This window comes from Cydia pomonella, chromosome 2, assembly GCF_033807575.1.
Source record: "Cydia pomonella isolate Wapato2018A chromosome 2, ilCydPomo1, whole genome shotgun sequence".
Taxonomy (NCBI): Eukaryota; Metazoa; Arthropoda; class Insecta; order Lepidoptera; family Tortricidae; genus Cydia; species Cydia pomonella.
Window position 1 is genome coordinate 26,325,606 of NC_084704.1, and position 24,054 is coordinate 26,349,659.

General features: G+C 35.5%; 1 protein-coding gene across 1 annotated transcript in view; it reads right to left on the minus strand.

The window, feature by feature from the left end:
- Positions 1-24,054, minus strand: part of LOC133534748 (kinesin-like protein CG14535) — a 307,943-nt gene that overhangs the window by 235,193 nt on the left and 48,696 nt on the right. The window contains exon 2 of the mRNA XM_061874007.1: positions 22,969-23,351. Coding sequence (XP_061729991.1) covers positions 22,969-23,330 — 362 coding nt within the window. The 5' untranslated portion in view covers positions 23,331-23,351. The remainder of the gene's footprint in view (positions 1-22,968; positions 23,352-24,054) is intronic.

The following is a 24,054-nucleotide window of genomic DNA, read 5'->3' on the forward strand; positions in this document are numbered from 1 at the left end:
AAAAAATCCTTTTATTCTTATATCCACTTCTTATAATTACTTACCTATAATTTAAGGTATCTACATACATATGTTACCTACTGTAAAACCCCATTTTTAGTGAAAACGCACTTTTCGGCGGCGGGATTCCACCAGTGTGCGGCACTGTGCAGCACCAGCATTTTTGTATTGAATATTGTTCCGCACACTTTTGAGTATCCACTCACGTCCTTTATATTTTTCAGTAAAAACACGTTCTCCTCAGTGAAAACTAGTTTTTAATAAAAACACTTTTTTAATAATTACTTAGTTAAAACTATAAGTTTTCACCAAGGCACTTTGCGAAATCTAGTTATGACTGAATAATCCCAGTTAAAACTAGTTTTTACCAAGGCCTTTCGGAATACTAGATAGGTTTTAGGTACAATTAGCTAAGTAGTCATTAGTTTCCAAGTCTCATTTTTTTCAATGACTATTGCCTCTGGTGTTGCAGGCGTGACGGTGACTGCTTTTCATCAGGCGGGCCGTATTACCGCCGTCGTGGTATAAAAAATAGTATCTCGACCATAACAAGGTCGGTAAGGTGAAAATACGACATAGAATTTAAGAGCGCGAAAGTCTATTCTTTTATTACGATTTCCTAACTTTTTGAATAATGGTTGCAAATTATGCCTAAGCATGGCTGGCTTAAGCTTGGGCCTGTATAGCCCAAACTAAACTGCCCGTCGCCAAACTACCCTAATTAACCTAAGACAAACTAATTTAGCCCCAAATCGGATATAGTTGAAAATAACATGTACATACTTCTTTAACATACTCGTAGTTTCATTTTCACAATCTACTTAAGAGCAATTCCTAGCGGAGCAACTTTTCAAGTCTCGAATTTTTGAAGCTATGTTTCTGTCGCGCTGCGGTGGGCGGGAGTGCGTGCGTGCGATAAGAACAACTGCAGCTCCGACTAAAATTCCCACGCAAAAAACTCAAGAATCGAGGTTTCGCTCTCGAATGTTTCCTCCTCCAAAACGCCACCAATCATTATGAAATTTTGGAAACTGCAAGAGGAAGAAGCAATCTATGCCGCTATGTTTTGATTTTTGGATATTTGTTGTCATATTTGTATACTGCGCCTTTTTTTGCAGCCAATTCAATTGAGCCGTTTTGCGATTTTCGAGGCGCTGTAAGTTTCTTCAAAACAAAATAATCCAAAAAAGCAAAACATAGCGGCACAGATATTGATGATATTGATCTTATTTGAAAAACTCATTGCTCTAGGTTAAAAAGAGGAAACAGTCGAGAGCGTTTGTATGGAAAAATCGCCACTAGGAATTCCTCTTCAGAGCTATATGCGTGGCCGACTGGCCGTGTATCATAATCTCGTACCGATACAGTTTAAAATGTGCATCAACTCTTTTAAAATTCATTTATTATTTCAAAAGCACAACTTGGCGATGAGATACGTGAATATCTGGCCACAAGCAGATATTATTTATTCAAGTGGAGACAAACGAATTGACGACGCCCGAGGGAAATCACAGTCTGATTACAAAAACTAAAAATTAACTAAATAGTAGCTTGTGCACTATGTACCTATTTACTAGTAGTGTATTACATTTTGTTGCGTTATTAATTTAAATTTAACAGTGTCCACGGCCCCGGAAGGATTAAAATGGATAATATTTATGATAATATGGGAAGTTTTCTACGTATTACACTCGTGATTCATTCTTCAATGTGAATCTTAGAAGTGCTTAAGTCATCAGTACCCCTAGTGTAAATTTAGTCGACATCATAACGTGACGAACGAGTTTGCGTTAAGTCTCATTTTGTATAGGATTTTGAGTTTCCAAAACGTCCCGCTTGGCGCGCTCTTTCTAAATCCAATACAAAATGAGACTAAACGCAAACGCTTACGTCACGTTTCGAAATAGAATTTATTTACACTAGGGGTACTGATGACCAATAAAACAGTATTGGTATACTATAATAACATGGTGTGCTTGTTTTATTTTACAACAGTGCAACAGTGAATTTAAAAGCAACTCACTAAAATTACTCATATTTTTTCGAAAAGAACTCGTTTCGGTAAATAATTATTTAATAGCTACATTTTTAAACTGTCAAAAACAGAAGTTTTAACTACGAATTGCTCGGGTAAAACTACAAGTTGAACAGGCGAATTAATCAAAGGGTCATAAACGAAACGTGCGATGTAAAATATCGCTTAATTTAGCAAAAAACAGGACCCGAGGGCAGTTCATTGATTTATTGTTGGTAAAACTTGAAAACATTTGAGGAACGGTAAAACTAGACGACATCGTTAATAGCTCCATGATTGTAACAAACGGGAATGCTCGTATGTTTTTTTCAGATAATTGCAAATTTCTAACGCTAAAATTAATAGGTATACCTAAGTTGAAACTGCGATTATATCAAAAAAATGTTTTTATATTATAATGTTAAATTAAATTTAACAAAACGAGCGCTATAGAAAAGATAGATAACTTTACATAAAATATATAATAACTGGATAATTGCACTATTGCTTTGCTTTTCATCTCGCTGACTGTAAAATTACACGCTCAATAAAGTTGACTTGAGCAAAAAACGGATATCCGTAAATCGAGTCTGGAAATAAAACTTGCAAACAGAATAAGGGCCAGTCCATAACGACAGCGTAGTTTAGACTTTGGTAGCACATTTAATTTTTAACAAAATTTAATAGTTACTCGAACAATCACTGGCCCATGTGAAGCCGGAAGCTCATGTGACCTACAGGCCGGAATTTGAAATTTGGACAATGAAGCTAGAAATACTCGTAAGCTATTCCTATTCTCATGTTTTATGGGCATATTCGGTATCGTGTTCTAATTCGGAAAAAGTAGAAGACATATTAAGACATATTTTTGACCCGAATTTTTTTTAGTTTTTGTATGGAGGGTTGGCCAACTTGGACAAACCTGCCTCATAGTTTTTCTTTTTTATATCGCGCCAAAAAAAAATTCTTTTACTTTTTCCTTATCAGAACACTATACCACACGATACTAAATATGCCCTAAAACATATCCCCACCATTTTTGTTACACCTTGTATATTATTAAAACAAAATTAGTGTCTGTTCTTTACTAAAATAGTAAGCTAGACAAACAAACAGTTTTTTTTTTTAATTAAGATAAATACTTTTCGTTTGCGATTAACTACGTTTATAACTCAGTGTGTGTGTGTGTGTATACAGCCGATCTTGCAGGCCTCATCGTAAATCAGAAAAAGGTCGAATATGCCTCACTCGGGGGTCGGTGACATTTCAAATTTATTTCTCTGTTTTTGAACGCATAATATTGTGCTACTAAGTGAATCCAATTTAGGCACCCTTATTTATTTGTCGTTTTTATATATCTGATAAAATTCACATGTGATGGTAAATCTACGAGTAGAAAGAGCAATGTTAAGTTTTCATGACAAAAAGTTTTATGTGTTAATTTAACCACGAAAATAAGTTAATTAAATTACAATAATAATTTAAAGATGACAAAAAGTTTTATGTGTTAATTTAACCACGAAAATAAGTTAATTAAATTACAATAATAATTTAAAGTTAAAAAAATTATTATGAAAACAAATCTAAACCGAAAAATGTACAAAAAATCCGGGCATCGATCCCTTGTTTCCATTGGGCGATTATTCGTTCCCTCGGTGATGATAGTACCAGATAAGTAAAATCATCACAGTAAAAACGTAAAAATTAAAAAACTAAGCGTAGGGAGTAAAATTTCCGTGTGAAAACACAATGTTTCATCTGTGCGAATATTTTAATTTGCCGGTGGCACGAGTGCCTTCGTTACGTCAGGCTTTGAAGTCTCTGTGCTGATTTGCGCACGTATACATGTATTATGCGTTACATATATTTCCAGTACAATTTACGTACAAGCGTCATTGCTTTGTGATATTAATGTTTGAGTCGGTTTAAGCCCGCAATGCATAGGCGTACGCAAGCCACAGCCCACAATTCACGTTATAATCCGTACTACGAATTATCTATTAAGAATCAATAAGGTAAAGTTTGCCATTGCCATTTTTGCCAGCTGTCTGCCTCTATTTGATCACTTTCTTTCTTTTCAATTCTTCATTTTATTGAGGTGTGAAATAAAAAAATAGTATAGTATTATAAATAATAAATAAATAAATAAATATTATAGGACATTATTACACAAATTGACTAAGTCCCACAGTAAGCTCAATAAGGCTTGTGTTGAGGGTTCTTAGACAACGATATATATAATATATAAATATTTATAAATACTTAAATACATAGAAAACACCCATGACTCAGGAACAAATATCCATGTTCATCACACAAATAAATGCCCTTACCAGGATTTGAACCCGGGACCATCAGCTTCGTAGGCAGGGTCACTACCCACTAGGCCAAACCGGTCGTATATTTATCTATTTTTAATTATGAGTTTATAAATGTAGCACACACCTTTTCGTCCGACGCCGTGAGTAAGTATTATACAAGACTCCAGTCACGGTGTATACTTGCTTTTTTAAGTAGTAACTGTTGTTACAACTTTCAGCCTTTAAGATCTATAAATTATATTTTATGGACGCTTACACACCTCTACATGCTTAAGGCTTAAGTTACACGCTTCCACACCTCTAAATGTTTAATGCTTACCCATAAACATATTAAACATTTTTGGCACTATTGCTATATGATAAACACGTTTCTGCAGGCTCATCAGTCGTAAAATCAAACAGGATAAAAAAGGAAATAACAGCAAAAAGTCCATCTTAAAACTATTAAATTCAATCAAAGAACCGTGGACTTTTTTCGAATTCACTCGCAAATTCCCCCTTGATTTATGGTACCGAGGGAGGGGAGGGGAGGAGTCGTTAGGAATTTCACTCGTGGACGGAACTTAGACCATTTGATGAAATACCTCGTAAGAAATTTTAATTGAGTTTCTGGAGCTTTTTTTCTAAGTTGATGTAGACTACACTGTAAGTATCGTTTTCAAACAAATATACTACATAACTTCGACACATAATATTATAATTTAAAGTTTAAACTGCTTTTGCAACTTTTTCTTGATTTAAAAATATTTTAGCATTGATGAAAGTTCAGTTATTAGTTAATGGTGTACAGTCCTCATCGGACATATCGGAGCTGCCGAGGTGCTCAAAACCACATACAAAACATAAACTGAACACGCACTCTAATGCCTGTACATGTACAGTAGTACAGTGAGTGAAAGCCCGGTACAATACTAAATGTGATAGATTTTAAATAAACGTCCTAATATAGTACACTCGATAAGTTACTTATGAAACTATACATATATGAGTAAGATTATGAGTATATTTTGTCAAATACCTGACTGACGAATTATATCGAATATCAGTGAACTAAGTTATTTTAGGAGTAATTGACACATTTTGTACGAATAATCAGTTCACGTACAAACATCCATACCTATGCCAATATTATAATTGTGAAAGTAACTCTGTGTATCTGTTACCTCTTTAAACTTTAATCACTAAACCGATTTAGATGAAATTTGCTATGGAGATAGTTAGAATGTCGAGGAAAAAGAAGAAGTTTAATCCCGGAAATCATCAAGAATAAGGCCAGGTAAGGCACGAATATAAACGAGTAATATCACTAGTTTTGTTTTATAATTTATATAGTAGTGTGACTATTAAAAAAAAACACAGTCACAATATTTGATAAATAATTTGATTCGTTCCCAAAGTAGAATTATATGCGTTCTAAAATTATGGTAATTCACGCATTATGTCTCCAGAAATAATTCTATATCTGCTCACTTGTCTGAAATATGGTAATGCCACACTTCTCGTCTACATTTTATACGAGCTCGAATATCAAGCTTTCTCATTCTTTTTCATCCTTTTTAGAAAATGTCATTCCCTCTAACGCATTATGTTAAGAGCTACATTAAAAATGTATGCTCATCTTTTGTATGTCACGAGTCCGACCTTTGCAAGTTCGAGTCGACAAAGCTAGCGAAGAGGGTTTGGTAAGTTTCTCGTTCCAATAAAACTTACTTCGGGTAATCTGAGACACGACTCGAATACATATTCTGAATCTGAGTAATAAACTGGGAACGAATTAAACTTGTCCAAGTTTATGAATGCGTACGTTGAAAGAGATTGATATAGAACTACATGATTGTGTTACACGTCTGATTAGAACTGAGATCTTGGCTTCCAGTACAGTTTCTACTTTTCTGAAATGCGTACTAATTCAATAGATAACATTGACCTGTTTGTAATAATACTCAAAAATGGTTATAAAAGCTTTGCTAATGTTCAATACCGTTAGTTTCAAAATTCTTATTTGGCAGTTTGGCACCAATTAATATGTATGTAAATTACCTATCCTCGACTGGACAGAAACGGTTTTGGACAGAGATGCATGGCGGTCTTTGGTGTCGGAGGCCAAAATCCACTTCGGGTCGCTGCACCACAGCCGTAAGTAAGTATTACCTATCCTAAAATCTAGAATACGATTATGATTAGGTACAATAAAAACTTGAATCCTAACAAAAATGGTGCAATATACATTTAAAAACCCTCATTCTTTACATTTTGAAACAATTTGCTCAATTATACCTGGCATTAAAGTAATTTACGCTTCAATAAACTATATTTACGTAACTTCAGTGGAAAATTTAAGAAATCGTCCTACAATACATAAACATTTCTGTAATCTGTCTTATGTACTCCTAACATAACACGTATGTACTTAATCACATGTAAAGGGAGTACATGCCGTCAATCAGTGACCGACACGGACAGGTGAATGGAAACCTAATTAATTAACTAGCGATCTTGTATTGATGGAACCGATGCCATTGGCCGCGTCAATAACATCTCTATGGAGTCATGATAGGGTTGCCATAAGTGTGGGGACTTTGACCGGGACATTTAAAAAAAATCCCGAAATGTGTTGACACTGTTGACGTAAATTCGTAAAACGTGAACCGACAAGTGTCAGCTTACGTCGTTCTATCCACGTACGATTAGCCTAGCTAGTTAATCGCGTTTATTTTAGGTATATTACTGTTTACCGAGTCCAGCCCTCTATTAAATAACTATCTTATACCTTTAAACGAGCAATTCTTGTATATATATATATATTTCCGGGATCTCGGAAACGGCTCTAACGATTTTGCTGAAATTTGGTATATGAGGGTTTTTGGGGGTAAACAATCGATCTAGATTAGTCTTATGTTTGGGAAAACGCGTGTTTTCGAGTTTTCATGCGTTTTTCTTTCGACACAAAATATGGTCGCTACTTTCGTGTTGCCGGCCACTGTCCGTCTGGTCCAGCGGGTTAAGACGCAGACGGCAAGAAACATCCAGTGTTGCGGGTTCGAATCCCGCCCGGTGACTAACTTTTGTTTTTTTTATATGTTCAAGTTTATATATAATTTTTTAATTTTTATTGTTTTAGACAAGTTTAATTTTGTAAAAAAATGTAGATAAGATTATCACCTATACACCACCATATTACAATAAATAGTTATAACCGAGCAAAGCTCGGTCGCCCAGGTACTGATTTTTAAACCGGGACAATTTGCTTATCGGCCGGGACGCCGGGACACCATGCTTCAAACCGGGACATGACCCGGCGTACCGGGACGTATGGCAACCCTAAGTCATGATGATAGTCTGTATAAAAATTGTGACTTAAATTCGCTATTGGTGTACCTACACAATATTTTATTTTCTTCATTGCATAATTAGTTAACATTGTAATACTTTGTCATATGTATTTTGTTAGTAACCGGTATTAAAAAAAAAGAGTTATGCACTCTGTGTTCCATCCATAACGTTGACAGTTTATAATAAAGAGTGGAGTAAGCAAAGCATGGTTATGTTTGGTTCGACGTTCACATTGCATGCCAGTATCCGACATTAACAAAACAAAACATTACACGTTTAACAAAACATTGACTTACATTTCGACGAGGTTCCCATCTGGTGCCAAGGTGTTTATGGAGAAGACTTCTAGTTGCATCTTTTGTGATGCACGTTGTAGATTATGAAAGCTCTATATGACTAAAAGGAGTCGATAGTAATTTACGCTAATAGTACAGTCAAGTGTAAAAATATGGGTGTACACATCTTACTCAAAAATATGTCCCATAGCATCTTATTCCAGTCTAATAAGAGCGTAGTACCATATTTATGAGACGATTCTTTCGATACATATTTTTGCACTTGACTGTCCATTAATGTAGAGACTGGGATCGATGCAATTATATTTTCGAACCGATAAAAAAGACGAATCCACGAATTGCGACCTTATTCCTGCCGAGAATTCTAAGTGCAAGATTGTCTAATTTGCCTACATATTGCCCAATGGGGTTGGCAACTGTCAAAGGTTTTTATAGATGACGGCAGCATATGTTTTACCTGTCTGTAGTATTTCTCTATGAGATTTACCCTAAAGGGCTAGGCCATCCAGCCGGGCTAGCACATGATTGGCGCGACAATATCTCGCGGCGAGATAGACTACCCGTCCCTCTTTAATTAACATAGTTAGAAAAAGACGGGTAGTCTATCTCGCCGCGAGATACTGTCGCGCCAATCATGTGCTAGGCCTACAGGTCATAAAAAACACAACGATTAAAGACTATTCAAAGATTTGACAGCTAAACCCAAATGCTCATTAAATACAATTTTGCCACTTATCAGCCCTCTGTATAGTGTATAACAATAGTTAACCTTTTATTAACCAGTTCAGGATTCAGAGTTCCGCGAACTCAATTTCCAATAGTCAGCAACATTAAAAGAATGGCTACCTACCTACTGGTTCGCGTCTGGTTTTAAAAGGTAAAAAAATATTATATTCAAGATTTTCATGCAACTTCCCGTCCACTAAAACAGTAGTTACAATAATGACATAGATTTCTTTTGATGTTATTTTTTCCATAATAAAGAACGTCCCTATCTATTGTTATTAGAACAAGGTCTGTCCTTTAAGTAAGTACCTAATTGAAAATGACTTTGCTCTATACCGAGATACCTCCTCGTATGTACAAAATGAAGAGAAACTCGTCGGTCCTCTTTCAATTTAACTTTTTAATTACTTTATAAGCTCCGCGGATTATCTATTTATTATTTCGCTATATTGTCAAGAGGCACCTATATTCTTGATATTCATTAATAACGTTTCTGGAAAGTCTTTTCATGTTGCTTATAAAGGTCCTACTAAAAACGTGATATTTCTTCTGATGCGTTAGTAAGTATATAAAAAATAATGACACCAGATATCTCGCATCTAATTATGAGGAACTATACTCGAATAAATTGTTTTTAATAAATTAAGAATAGCTATACTAAAGTGGCTTACTCACATGTCTGCTGCAGGACCGATATCGCGCGTACCAAGTCAGGGGCAATATCGTGGGGCACAGAAATTTTCTGCCGAGAGGATCTGTTTTTTTTTGCCTCCAAGTGTGTTTACTGATAGCAAAAGTAGTAGCAATTACACTGTTCGTAAAAAGCGAATCCGAAAGAATCGCTATGGTAATAGAACACAATTAAAATAATTAAATTTTAATGTAATTTAACTTGAATTGAAGTTCATTAATTTATAATTTTAATGTAATTTAAGATGAATTGAAGCTAATTTGTTTATAATTTTAATGTATGTACTCGACTGATATTATTTTTTAAGGGCAATGTATAACTGTAAACTAACAAAATATGGGCCGACAGACCTGAAATAAAGACTATCAATTTCAATTTAAAAATTCACACCACGTCAGTTACTCAGTAAAGATACTCGTATCACTTGGAATAGTTCTAAAATATCTAAAACTTAAAAAGACAAATATGCATGGTAAATACACCGTGTCCGTAGTAAACTAGGCACTGTTATAATTTCGCTATGCCCACCTGTCCGTATGTCTGTCTGTCCCTCTGTCCCTGTCCAGCCGGGTTAGCACAAAGACCTGGTAGTGTTAGTACAGTCGGTGCCCTAACAGAACATAAATCCACTTTTCTACGCAGCTAAGATGGCAACGAAGTTACTTAAGTTGGAGCACTTACTGTACTAGAAAGCTGCAATTTGGCATGGATACATAAAGGTGGATCGATTTTTGTATCGTTAGATTTTTATAAAACAATAAAATAGTAAAAGAAACAAAAAAAAAATTCTTCATATTTATATAATTAGTACTTCATTTAAGTGCTCAAAGAGTTGTTCTATATTTCATATTTTTTAAAGAAAAATCTAATGTCTTGGGATGTTTCGTTGTTTTTGAATAGGTATGCATTACCAAGATAAAATTATTTCATACCATTTAGTGTTCGTTTCATTACATTAAAACTGTAACCAGTAATATTTTTAAAAGCGGCCAACTTGTGTGTCATGTGCAAAATATACCACACTTATTTAAAATAATGTAATTTATTTACCGTATGTCGTTTAGATTTTTCTTTTCAAATTGTAATAAAAATAGGGACAATCTTAGGGCCCCCAACAGAGTGAAAATTAAGTTAAAATAAAAAAAATATAGTAATATTTTATTTTATTTTTGGTTGTGAAGTGAAGAAACTAAGAAGCAAGTCTTAAATATTTAAAAATGAAAAATCATTCCACACTTACATTAATCAATCACGCCTACAAATTGGTATAAGTGGGGATGATTGTTTCTTTCTTCGCTTGAAGTCTATGGAGTTGGGTGTCGCATCAGAAGTAGAAGTTAAAGAATAGGGGTCTTGAAAAGTAGATATTGTCGGAAATATCTATTTTTTAAGATCCCTGCATTTAAGGAACCATACACAGCACAGCCCGACATGCCATTGGCCGGGTTTAAACAAATTTATAATGTAAATGATATAAAATTGAAATTACACTCTCAATAGACTATGGTACACCATCCTAAACCGCAAGAACAAGTTTTATACATAATTTACTCTCAATGCAAATATTTCTGAAAGTTATGATAATTATTTCATATAATAACCGTAAGCCAAGGATATTAAATAACTTTAACGACGACGTTTCATAACATTATAAATATTAAATTCCATTAACCTTCATCTTAATAAACGGCTATATTAAAGATGCCATACTTTCAATAGCTTCCGCGCTTTATTAACCTACGGGAAACCATTGACATATCAAAAGAACGCCCAATGCCAAAAAATATGTCATAATATATGGAGCAAACTGACATTAAAGAATACGTTCCAATAGATGCTAATAAATGCTAATTAAGTCAAGTAAAGTATTGTATACAAAAGTAAACGTAATACAAAAACTTTTAGTGCCAAAATGCAAACGCACAATTGATTGACAAAACATTGAATCTTTATGGTTTCATGACGTTTTCGTATGTTATCATTGTATAAACGTCAAAACGAATAGCGAGTGAATGGAGTCGCTTTATGTATAGGTACAAATTATTTTCATATTGTTTTCATTCAATAATAATACCAAAATAGGAAATATAAAATATATATTCTTGGTCTTGCATGATGTCATGCAGTCTGCGACTGCCATACATGAAAATACTTCTTTAGATTCTTTGGAATAACACTTTATTACATACATACAGAAAAAATAAAACGACTTAATTAATACCTAGATTACTGAGGCATTTACTTTTGGAGCTTACTTTTTTTGGAATGTAATGTAAGCGTACAGTTAGATATAGCCTGTTAGTGTCCGCTTTTCTAAGATCGCGATCACGATTGGCTTGGCTTAAAAAACTCGTCATGGCTATCTTGAGCTATAATAGCGGCCCGACCCCCTGTGCACGTCGCTGAGGATTTAGTGGTAATCTTAAATTGAAACATAATATTAACCTTTTGAACTCCAAGAACACCTAATGACGAATGAATCCTAATTCAATGTTACGAGACGTGCCCACATAGCCAAGGACAAATTTAGCTGTAGGGTGTACGTTGTCAAAGAAACCTTGGCACTTTCAAGTAAGGATTACATTATCTCCTTACCTTGGCTAGTAAAGTTGACGTTTTGTTTAACACGTAAAGCGTTCAAAAGATTGATCACGAGTTCTATTCAACATAGTTTTATCTACAACAACAGCAACAATGCGTAGGTGACAACCCTGGTAATTCAGCAGTCCATAGGCTACGGTGATCGCTTACCACTAGATAGACCATATGCGTGATTGCTACCGAGGTGGTATTAAAAAAAATCTAATGTAGACTTCATAGATTTTTGTTCCGTGGCAACCGTTAATTTGTATCAGCAAAATGAATGATTAAATACCATGAAATTACAACGAATTCACATTAGTCATATATCCTGTATATCAGGGGTAGCCAACTTGATTACACCCAAGATCTCCTGTTTACTAACGAAACCCTGTGAGATCTACCAATTCCATACTTCTTGAAACTTTAAATGAAGCTGGTCTACGTATTTATATTTTTTTGCCTTGCCACGATCGACTGGACTAACAGTCGCGATCGACCAGTCGATCGCGATCGACCTGTTGGCCACCCCTGCTGTATATAGACCCCACTGAACGGTTTGCCATCCTTTTTCTTGTTTTATTGCTATTATAAGCGCATTTTTTCTCAGATTATTTCATCATGTTTGACAGTAAAGTTGTCGTTGTCGACGGCTGAAACGAGACTGAGAGCAAAAGTAATGCTTCAATCCTTTCGGACATTACTTTTGTGGGGCCATTTTTTTCGTTTGATTGTGAATCCAGTTAATTATACTTATCAATGTGGAAAACAAATAATGGTCGTATAAATTTGATACTTTCTTATATTTGATATAATTGATATTTTATGTAAAAGTTAAAAATATATTGGCAAAACATCTGGTAAGATTTAATTACGTAATTCAATTTTATAATAGACTAAATACACTGTCGATTTAGCCTATTATAAAATGGAATTACCTACTACTACTAGCCTAGATCGGCATCAGTTGAAGTTATGAACAAACTATGCTTAGGTAGATAGAATATTCGGTAAATTAAATAATTTGTATCTTCTGGTAATCCTACTTATATGAAACGTCAAATCGGAATTAGGTCATCCAAATCGTGATAATTTTATTTTGGTTGATTGGACAGAGTATAACGCAAGGAATAAGAATAAGAATAATTTATTGCAATATGTACCAAATATTATGCAAACTCTTCGACTTTTGAAGCACACTCAAGTATGAAAACACTTCCATATATAATAAAATCAAGAAGGGCGAAAATAACTCAACATATTATTAAGGATAATTTACAACGAACCAGAGGCAAATTATCTCCTTGATGCCTTAAATTATGCAAAGTGACCTCTCGTGGTGCCTTCATAAATCGATTCTTCAGATCGCCAACAATTTACGACATAGGAGAAAACTTTTTCGCAGTAAATTAGCTGTCCAAGTGATTATGATACTTAATTTACTGACGGAAATATAACCATTAAATGATACATAATTATACGCACGAATTTGGGTTGATGAATTACATTTTATAATCAAAATTGGCTTACATAAACGTTGGTATAAACTTGTGTGTGTGGAACACATAAGTCACTGGGTAGTTACAAAAGAATTTGTGATGTGTGGCAAAGGAAAATGAAAAAGCTACATACCGTAAACCGAGGTTACTTTGATCAATTTTAGAGTTTGGCACCATTTTTGACGATTCTTACATCCGTAAAAATATAAAATTGAAATATAATAATTAAGTTTTTCTCTTCTTTCAGCCTGCCAAATAAAAAAATTAACTTATGTGAATAAAAACAACGCGATCAAAGTTATATTAAGAATGGGATTACTTTGAAACCAGTATTTTTTTACTGACTATAGAAAGTAAATCTGCTAAAAAGTTGTTTTAAGTTGTATACGCTGCATTTATAAAAACAACGTAGGAACTTTATACTACGTCGTACGTAGTAGCAGAGTTTTGAATTGCAAGCTTTTCCGTTTCAGTAAATAAGGTCTGTGCACCCGGTTTTTTGATATGTTTCCTTTAAACTTATTGCATAATGTTCTATAAGAAATCTCGTATAGGTACTTCTGATGCGGAAGGAATATATTTTTTGCCCGCCATTATGTCTGCGAGTGCATTATGACTTGTTCTTCTTGATATTTTTCTAGTCTAAAGAGAGGTATGGGCATTGTGAATGTCATCTCGCTTTATGTGGTAGGGCACAACACAGCGGATGTCATTCCAGATCTAGAGCAGAGCCCAACTGGGGAAGTACCTCCATCTTACAGAAAACCGCAGGCAAATAACTAGACCTACTCATAGTGTTTGTGTTTGTGTGTGTGTTTACTAGACCGACGTTGTGTACAAAAAAAAAAGTCCCACGGCCCATTCATTTCTTTTGCAATCTCTGACATGGTTTCTATAAAATAATAATGTTTATTTATTTATTATAAATTTAATACAAGGGTGGCGTATGATTAAAAAAAACTAAAGTAAAGTCGCAGAATAAAATATAGCCAATTTCTACCAAGAAAGTTCATCCTATAGAATAGAAACAGGTAAAAGAATTTATAAAATCGGATGAGCAGTTCCGGAGATCAACCTCTACATACAAACTTACTATTCTACAACCTCAACCTCTACTACAGACTCACAATCGATACCTATTTATTATATAAGTATTGAAAGTATACATGAAAACATCGGATACTCCCAAAAATAATTCCTGGTGTTACTGTAATCATTGGATCAATTTCACCACGTTTAAGTGATCAAAGGCACCCCGGCTACGTGCGCATGTATTGGTTGTCGAATACAGATATTTTTTAACTCACGAATAAACATTGAATAACGTACCATACAAGTACAGTAAAAGTTTTTCAGCCAATAAAATCAGGAAGAAAAGCGTACCTCCTATTAATATTTTCTTTTAGACGAAATAATAGTATTAAACGCGCACTCGGTTTCTATACGGTGAAGCAACTATCAGTGTTGTCCAAAAAGAAAAAAGAACTGCTAAGGGCCTAAGGTGTTATTCACCTCGTTAAAACAAGCACTTTAGTTGTTATCAAATTCAAATCAAAGTATGTACGCGCTACTTATTTATAGATATCAATGTATCACCAGGCAAAACCAGATGACTAGAACCTATTATACTAGTTGGATCCTTGAATAGTAAGCAAACAATATCCAGAATTAGGAAGATCAATGGTATTTTTAAAACATTTTCTTTTATAAATTAATATGTAACTGTTAAAAACAAGAAAAATATAACATGCTAAGTTGACACACTAGACACTCTTTAGAAATGATTATTGGTAAAGTAGTGTCTTATTGCTTACTGACGTGCCTGTGACTCTTAATTACGGGAAAGCGTTTCACAGTCACTAAGCTACAGTGAAATATAACAATCCCATCAAAAACATTTTAATGTAAAATGTTGCCAAGACGAAACCATAAGACTCGCACGGTCAACACATTTACATGTTTTATTACATAACATTAAAATGAAGCGATGATGATGATGTTATGATGGTGATGATGTTTTTGATGCGATTTCATTTCTTTTTATAAGTTGCTTATGAAAATCTTCTGTCCCCTAATATAACAGGTTGGGGGTGATTTACTATTAAAAATCGTAAAATACGCATCTGGGGGCATTTTTATACAATCTGCGTTTTTTAAAGATTCCCCTAGAATACAATCTTCAACCCATTTTCCCCTAACGCTCTTTCCTCCCCCTTTTCAAACTTACGGGGAGATTTTGGTGTTGATGTTTGGTTTGAAAACTATTCGGTATCCTTCCCCATGAGAAAAAAACTATCTACATACCAAATTTCAACTAAATCGGTTCAGCGGTTATTGATTCCAAATACAAAATTCAACCCCCTTTTCACTCCCCTAGAGGCAAAAAAATTCAAGTTTTTGAATGTTTTTGTTGTTTGTGTAATAATACTACTCTCCTCCATACCAAATTTCAGCCTCCTAGGACTTCAGGAAGTACCCTAAGGGTTTTGATGATCATCAGTGAGTGATATAATTTTTTTTTTTTATGTTTAATAGGTCCACTATTGACATTATATCCCGAGTTTTTTTTTTATCTGGTATAATCCAAACACAAGTTATGAGGGTTCAAAAAACGACGAAGCGCTTCGAGAAAAGTTAGGTAGTGCCCTTGCACTTCGCTTTATACATTCAGGAAAACATAAATATTAGTACACAAGGATGCTAAGCTAATAGTTTAGCTGACTGTATGTACATATATTAAATTTTCTCCAAAATGTGACGTTTTCTTCACTTGATATATAAGTTTGTTGGGCTTACCAACACAATATCTATGCAAATGGCACAACTCCTGATCAATACACACCAACTTCATCTCATTAAATTGGAAAACTCCGCACAAACTTGTATTGTCGACGAGAGACATTTTGGTTGTATGCTTGACGAAAATATTTTTTACCACATATTATTATCATCCCAATATCTTCATGCGAATTAGTAACAGTATTTTGGATGAGATATAATTATCAGCTTTGTGATATTTCGACACACTTGTTATATCCGTTTCGGGTGCGGATTTTTTTAAATCGTTTATTGTTTTTATGGAAAAAGCACAGTCTAAAATTGTAATTTTAAGATTTTATATTAATATTGAATTTTACGAACATTTTTATGCTAATCTACGAATTTCAGACGGTAAAACCGATTTCCGTCACGGGTGCGTTTTTTTATTAATTGGTTATTGTTTCTATGGAAAAGTGGTAAAAACCGAAATTGACATTTCAGTTTTTTTTTAATGTTATGAAATTTATCACCTTTTTTATGCTTAATTATGAATTTCAAACGATTTGGCTTGAAAAAAGTAGAGTTATGTTTTTTTTTTCAAACACAATGTATGGAGCAGGAACAAAAAATCAATATAATGTCAGAATCGCATATATATTTGGTATATGGGGGTTTTTGGGGGTATACAATCTATCTAGATTATTCTTATCTTTGGGAAAACGCGTGTTTTCGAGTTTTGTTGAACGTTGAAATATAAAACGTTGTTCTTTTTATGGATTTTAAACAGCAACTTACACCTATAGTACGATTATGTTATCTCGATCGTCATCGTTCTCAGCCATACGCCTGACTTGACAGACGACAGACAGAATGAAGATGAGGAGATAATTGATAAATTCATAGAAGATGGACGTTGAAAATAACACTTGCACAGTCTGTGCTATCAAAATCACTGCCAACTTAGCTTAGTCTAACTCTATGGGTCTGGCCCTACGCTGTATTCTATTAACCGCATTAAGATTTTTACACAAAAATAGAAAAAAAAAACCAATAAATTTTGGGGGTTCCCCATACTTTAGAACTGAAACTTAAAAAATCTTTTTTCATCAAACCCATACGTGTGGGGTATCTATGGATAGGTCTTCAAAAATGATATTGAGGTTTCTAATATCATTTTTCTCTAAACTGAATAGTTTGCGCGAGAGTTAGTCAGGGTCTCCGTCTCCGGCGTGTCTTCGTTGGTCGGAATGCGGGACTCTTAGCTCTGGCTTGCCTTCATTGGCCGCCCAGAGAGGACTCGTTAGAGCTATAAATGCTCCAGGGGTGGAAGTGAAAGACGCATAAGAGGCGAGTTGGCACAATGGCTGTTAACAGCCACTGGGTAGAAAGCGGCGCACACCTCTCGACACCCCTAAGCCGCTCTCACCGGTGTTGCTCCTGATCATCTTTACGACAGCAGTTGAAACTCAGGGCCCATCTAGTCAGCGGCAAGTCACCGCTTGCCTTGATAACGTGTGTAAGCATTGTTATGGCCGGTGTCCAGACCTTTTTACAATAGGTCTTAAACTCTAGCCAAACTTCATCCATAGCCCTGAATTGTTTCCATTATTGTTACAACATCCCCAATGCCTGCTGAGACTGGTTTACGGGAATCTATTGCTGTACCCGTGAATGGATTCCAGGAGGAGTTCTACATGACACCAAACTTGTCTTAACGGGACTCTGCGATGTTGGCTTCGGCCCCACGCACGCCTCCCAAAGATCAGGGACCCCATCCCTCATCTCATGGTCCCGAGATATGATAAGACGATAATAAATTTTGGGGGTTCCCCATACTTTAGAACTGAAACTTAAAAAATCTTTTTTCATCAAACCCATACGTGTGGGGTATCTATGGATAGGTCTTCAAAAATGATATTGAGGTTTCTAATATCATTTTTCTCTAAACTGAATAGTTTGCGCGAGAGTTAGTCAGGGTCTCCGTCTCCGGCGTGTCTTCGTTGGTCGGAATGCGGGACTCTTAGCTCTGGCTTGCCTTCATTGGCCGCCCAGAGAGGACTCGTTAGAGCTATAAATGCTCCAGGGGTGGAAGTGAAAGACGCATAAGAGGCGAGTTGGCACAATGGCTGTTAACAGCCACTGGGTAGAAAGCGGCGCACACCTCTCGACACCCCTAAGCCGCTCTCACCGGTGTTGCTCCTGATCATCTTTACGACAGCAGTTGAAACTCAGGGCCCATCTAGTCAGCGGCAAGTCACCGCTTGCCTTGATAACGTGTGTAAGCATTGTTATGGCCGGTGTCCAGACCTTTTTACAATAGGTCTTAAACTCTAGCCAAACTTCATCCATAGCCCTGAATTGTTTCCATTATTGTTACAACATCCCCAATGCCTGCTGAGACTGGTTTACGGGAATCTATTGCTGTACCCGTGAATGGATTCCAGGAGGAGTTCTACATGACACCAAACTTGTCTTAACGGGACTCTGCGATGTTGGCTTCGGCCCCACGCACGCCTCCCAAAGATCAGGGACCCCATCCCTCATCTCATGGTCCCGAGATATGATAAGACGTACAAATAATAATTCAGCCTATATACTTTCCTTTGCTGGGCACAGGTCTCCTTTCATGCGCGAGAGGGCTTGGCTATAGTCCTTTTGAATTTCTTCACATACATCTTTTTCTTCGCAGATGTATGCAGGTTTTCTCACGATGTTTTCCTTTACCAAAAAGCTAGTGGTAAATATCAAAGGATATTCTGTATGTAAGTTCCGAAAAACTCATTGGTACGAGCGAGGATTTGAATCCGCGACCTCCGGATCGAAAGTCGGACAAGTCGGACGACATATCCACTCTGCCACCACCGCTTAAATTATGTATTAAATAAATTAGTATCTTACTAAAATAATGGGCATCGGAGTAAAAAAGAAACCTAATTGGCTACTTGACAGTTTTTTTTTAAATAATGTCTATTGATCTTGATTTTTCTGATGCTCAAACGTCTATATAGGACTTATGGTATTTAAGCAACATAAAGGCCAGAAATGAGAGTTAAAGTCTGACGCTCTCACTCGACGAAGATCAAGAAAATTGGTATTTTGACCTTGAAATATTGCGTTTATGTATATAGTTGTCGTACAATTTATTCTTCAATAACATTTAAAGAATCGAATGGTATCATTTTCCTTTTTCTTTGTGAATATTTCTTTTTATGTTTAAGAGCCTTGTATTTTTTATAATCTCAATATATCTTTTTAAATGTCACTTTTTTTGTAATAGATGGCTCATTTTCCAACTATTTAGCTAAATTTTATTATAATATTCAACATGTGTCAAGTCCCAATTGTATATATTAATTTTCAAATCAATAATGTAACAATTTACTGGATTTTATTATGTTTTAATTGTTAAATTTTACCAAAGTTTGTAACATTACAATTTTTCTGGAGAATTTCTTCCGCTAAAAGATCTATAAGCTTTATAAAGTTGTCTAGAATAGATCCTCTTTTGCGATAAAACGTCTTGTTGTGTGCTTCTATCTTTAATTAGTTAATTGCTTTTTTTTTTACTGTAGGTACCTATCTATGTATGATGGTGTACAAAGTATTATATCTGTACCCCTAGTGTAACTTTTATCGACATCATAACGTGACGAACGCGTTTGCGTTAAGTCTCATTTTGTATAGGATTTTGAGTTTCCAAAACGTCCCGCTTGGCGCGCTCTTTCGAAATCCAATACAAAATGAGACTAAACGCAAACGCGTACGTCACGTTTGGAAATCGAATTTATTTACACTAGGGGTACTGTTTTCTATTAGTTTTATCAAGCACAACACATTGGTACAATACAAGTACACACAATATACTGAATTGGATATAATGGTATGGGATTCTTTTTAGTCAGTCAAGTAAAGACACACCATTAACAAAGAGCCTTTCATCTGCATCTCGAATCAAAACTACAGTGGTCACTAAGTATACATTATTACTAGCCCTCTCTTTATGGTAAAGAGGATTATAATAAACCACGCTATGTATGGAATCTGATCCCATGTCATACGAGATTGCAATTACGACCAGGGGTGTTATTCCGACTGCTGCCGAGTAAAGCCGAGTCCAAGGCCCAGGTAAATTAGTATACGGCACGCATTTCGATTAAATATAGTTGTTAGTGAGGTCAAGCTACACTGGATTATCCGAGTACTGGACTACCCTGCGCTCGCGCAGCCAATCGGAATGCACTGCCAGCTATTGGTGAATAATTGAAGGTCCGTTCTTATCTGATTGAAGGTTGGCCATAAAAGGCTTTCTCAGGGAAATTATTCACTATTAGTGCATGGCAATGCACAATGCGACAGTTATGAAAGGTTCTTGGTAGCAATGATTCGACGAATCTAAGTTATTGAAATGTTTTAATATTTTGTTATTATGTTAAGGCTAACGATAAAATAGTTCCCGTAACTACTTAGTGCTCTGCAATTATTACAATGAATTCGATAATACAATTTAGGTATTTATCTAATGGGAATAGGTATAGCCAGAGGCAAATTTAATACTTAAATTGGCGACCCTTTATATGACAACCTTACACTTTTGTGGAACTGCCAAAGTCTGCTGTTCAAAATATCAAGATTGCACAGGCTGTTAAAAACTATCAAATTTACATAATCTAATTTTTTTCTACACTTCTTAGAATCTTATAATAATATAAAAAATACCTACAAGGTTTTTGTATTAAAATCTAAGAAAATCTTTATTAAACTGTTGGCTGGTAATCAGAATGGATACTTTTATACTAGTCGACATTCTTAGGTGATTTCTATGTTTAACTTTAACTATAAACTGAAATAAATGTCATATACTAAGAAAAAGTGACCAAGGCCTCCAGTTTTTCTTAGTTTTTCTTTTTTTTTACATTGATATCAGTTTATAATTTATATAGTAGTATTTCTACTTGAAATAAAATCAAATTAAAATATTTTCTGAAAATAATTTAATTTGTTCTAATACTTCCAATAGTAACTTTAACTATGTTAACGGCACCAATCACGGAACATTTAAGAGAAATTTTTGTGTTTTTGATATTTCACTTACACCTGTAAAATTTCGTCCAATTCGTCCTTTATGTTTTCTATGTATTTAATGAAAGCTACTGCAATTGGTTTCAATATTATTAACCAATTAAAACTGTGGTTTTTTGCTCCAGTCATGGAATGTATGGCGCCATTCATTTTCAAAATAACAAATATCAATGAAAAATTAAACTTAAAGCAGCTCTTTGGCTCTTGTTTATGGTAAAGTGTTGCCAGCGATTAAAAACTGATGGTAAATACTTGTTTTACAGCATTTGTCTATACCATTCCATTACTGGTGCCTGTTCCAATTAACTATATAGCAGAAACTCTGAAATTACGAAAAAAGAAGTCTCCAAACAACCGTCGAATGGAATATCAGTATAGAACACCTGATTTTTTTGTAATTTCAGGGTTGCTTTCATAACAAGAGTTGCCCATAGTAATGATTATAGTTGTGTATATACAGATGTAACGAAACCAGTGGGGATCCGTTTAAGGGCATAGTCAGTATCGTGTTCTGGTTAGGCAAAAGTAGAAGAAAAATTATTTGACGGGTAAAAGAAATTCAAAAATAATTCTGTGGGGTAGGTCGTACTGTACACGTCGGCCAACCTTCCATGGCCTCCATACCTAAGGCCAAACATTTATCGCGTAAAAAAAATTGTCTTCTGTTTTTCCTTATCAGAACACGATACCAAATATGCTCTTAAACGGATCCCCAGTATTTTTTATACATACTGTATATATCTTGTATCACCAAAAAAATCTCAACCCGTATGTTTATATTAAGATCCAAGATAACGGTTAACACATTCAACGCTGAGCTACGGTCACAGCGCTACGTCGTAGCTGATAACATAGATTTCCCGGTATGTAGAGGAAATGCTTTGTAGAGGCTAAACGACAACGTGTCGTGACTAGCGCTGAATGGGTTAAATAGGTAAGGTGTATTCGGGTAATTCAAAATAGTCCGGAATGTTGGGTAGGTAGATCCGAAAATCACCCATAATTTTATAATTTCAGAGTGCATTTTCGGAACTATACGAGTACGACAATTTCAAGTATTCGGTTCCACTAGAAATCTTTATATTTGTATTAGTGTACAAATATAAAGATTTCTCAAAAGTTGTTTAACTAAATATCAATAATGTACGTCCATTGTAATGTAATAACAACCCAGTTTAATCAACTGGAAGTTTAACAGTCAATTGGGGAATTGAATGTATGCAATTAATTTCATCATTTCCAACAGTTAGGCTCTGTCGGTGGCATTTGAATTTATCAATATTCATTGTCTGAAATCATGAATGTTTACCTATATTATTTCATTTGGAATTCCTAAAATTAACCGATTCACGAATTACCATGAACAAACGATTTTGATTGGCATTTCAGTAGGTATTTTCAATTGAAACCATAAATACCGATACAACTTAGTTGTTATCAGTGTTCTGACCGAATTCATTGTGACATGAACTAACTAGTTTATTTTTATTCTTTTCAATTGATAGGCATTACTGATTAAAATAAACAAGTACTTAAACAAAAAAGTTTTTTTACATTTGACCATATTATACTGAACGTAAGTTTTATGATGGCGTTTCATTATTTCGAAATATTGTCATTAAAAGCAATCGGATAGGTAATAGGTATATTACAAATAAAAACAACTTACCTCAAAACACCCTGTGGCTGTCCGGCAATCCTTTGATCCTTTTTCCGTCTCCGGCACTCACTGTCCACTCTCTTATCACCACCGTCACGTATAGTATGATATCGCGGCTGATAACTCTCAAGTTGCGTGTACAGGCGCGCGCGTGGCGCGGGCGACGGGCCTCGCTGCGTCATGGGATCCTCGCGTGTGTACTCCGTGGCGGTTGGAGCCACACTGGCCCGAGGCTCGCACTCGATCCTCTCTGCCACCCCTGGCCGCCGCTTGTCGACGAAGGCCACTCGAGGAGGCTTTGGCTGCATCAAACTTATTTTCTTTTTTTTCGCAGTAGACGTAACATAGAAAAAATAACCGTTGCGGTCCATTTTCGGAGCCGTCGCTTTGACCTGTAAGAGAAAAACGGCTTAGTGAGAGCTTAGCTGAAGCTGTAATTGAAAGGTAAGTATTAAGTACAAAGCTTTTACTAAAATATAAAGAGGAGTCTTGAAGGATTATGTCACATTTTTAACCCTATCGTAAGACGTGATTTCCTCTGCTCTAGTATTTTTGAGCAATGTTTTATGTTGTTGTATATATTCTATAGGGGTAAAGATTCAGGTACAGCGAGTTGCAATAGTCCATGGACACATATTATGAATATAATTTATTCATAAAGTGGCCATGCACTTTTGCAGCTGGGTTTACATGGGCATATATTTAATTTACTTAAAGGTGCATTGGGGGATAGGGATGACTTTTTTTTTTATACTACGTCGGTGGCAAACAAGCATACGGCCCGCCTGATAGTAAGCAGTCTCCGTAGCCTATGTGCGCCTGCAACTCCAGAGGAGTTACATGCGCGTTGCCGACCCTAACCCCCCCCCCCCCCCCCCCGTTGAGCTCTGGCAACCTTACTCACCGGCAGGAACACAACACTACGAGTAGGGTCTAGTGTTATTTGGCTGCTGTTTTCTGCTGTAAGGTGGAGGTACTTCCCCAGTTGGGCTCTGCTCTAGATCTGGAATGACATCCACTGGCTGTGCCCTACCACACAAAGCGAGATGACATTCACAATGCCCATACCTCTCTTATTCAAAACTACCCCAATCA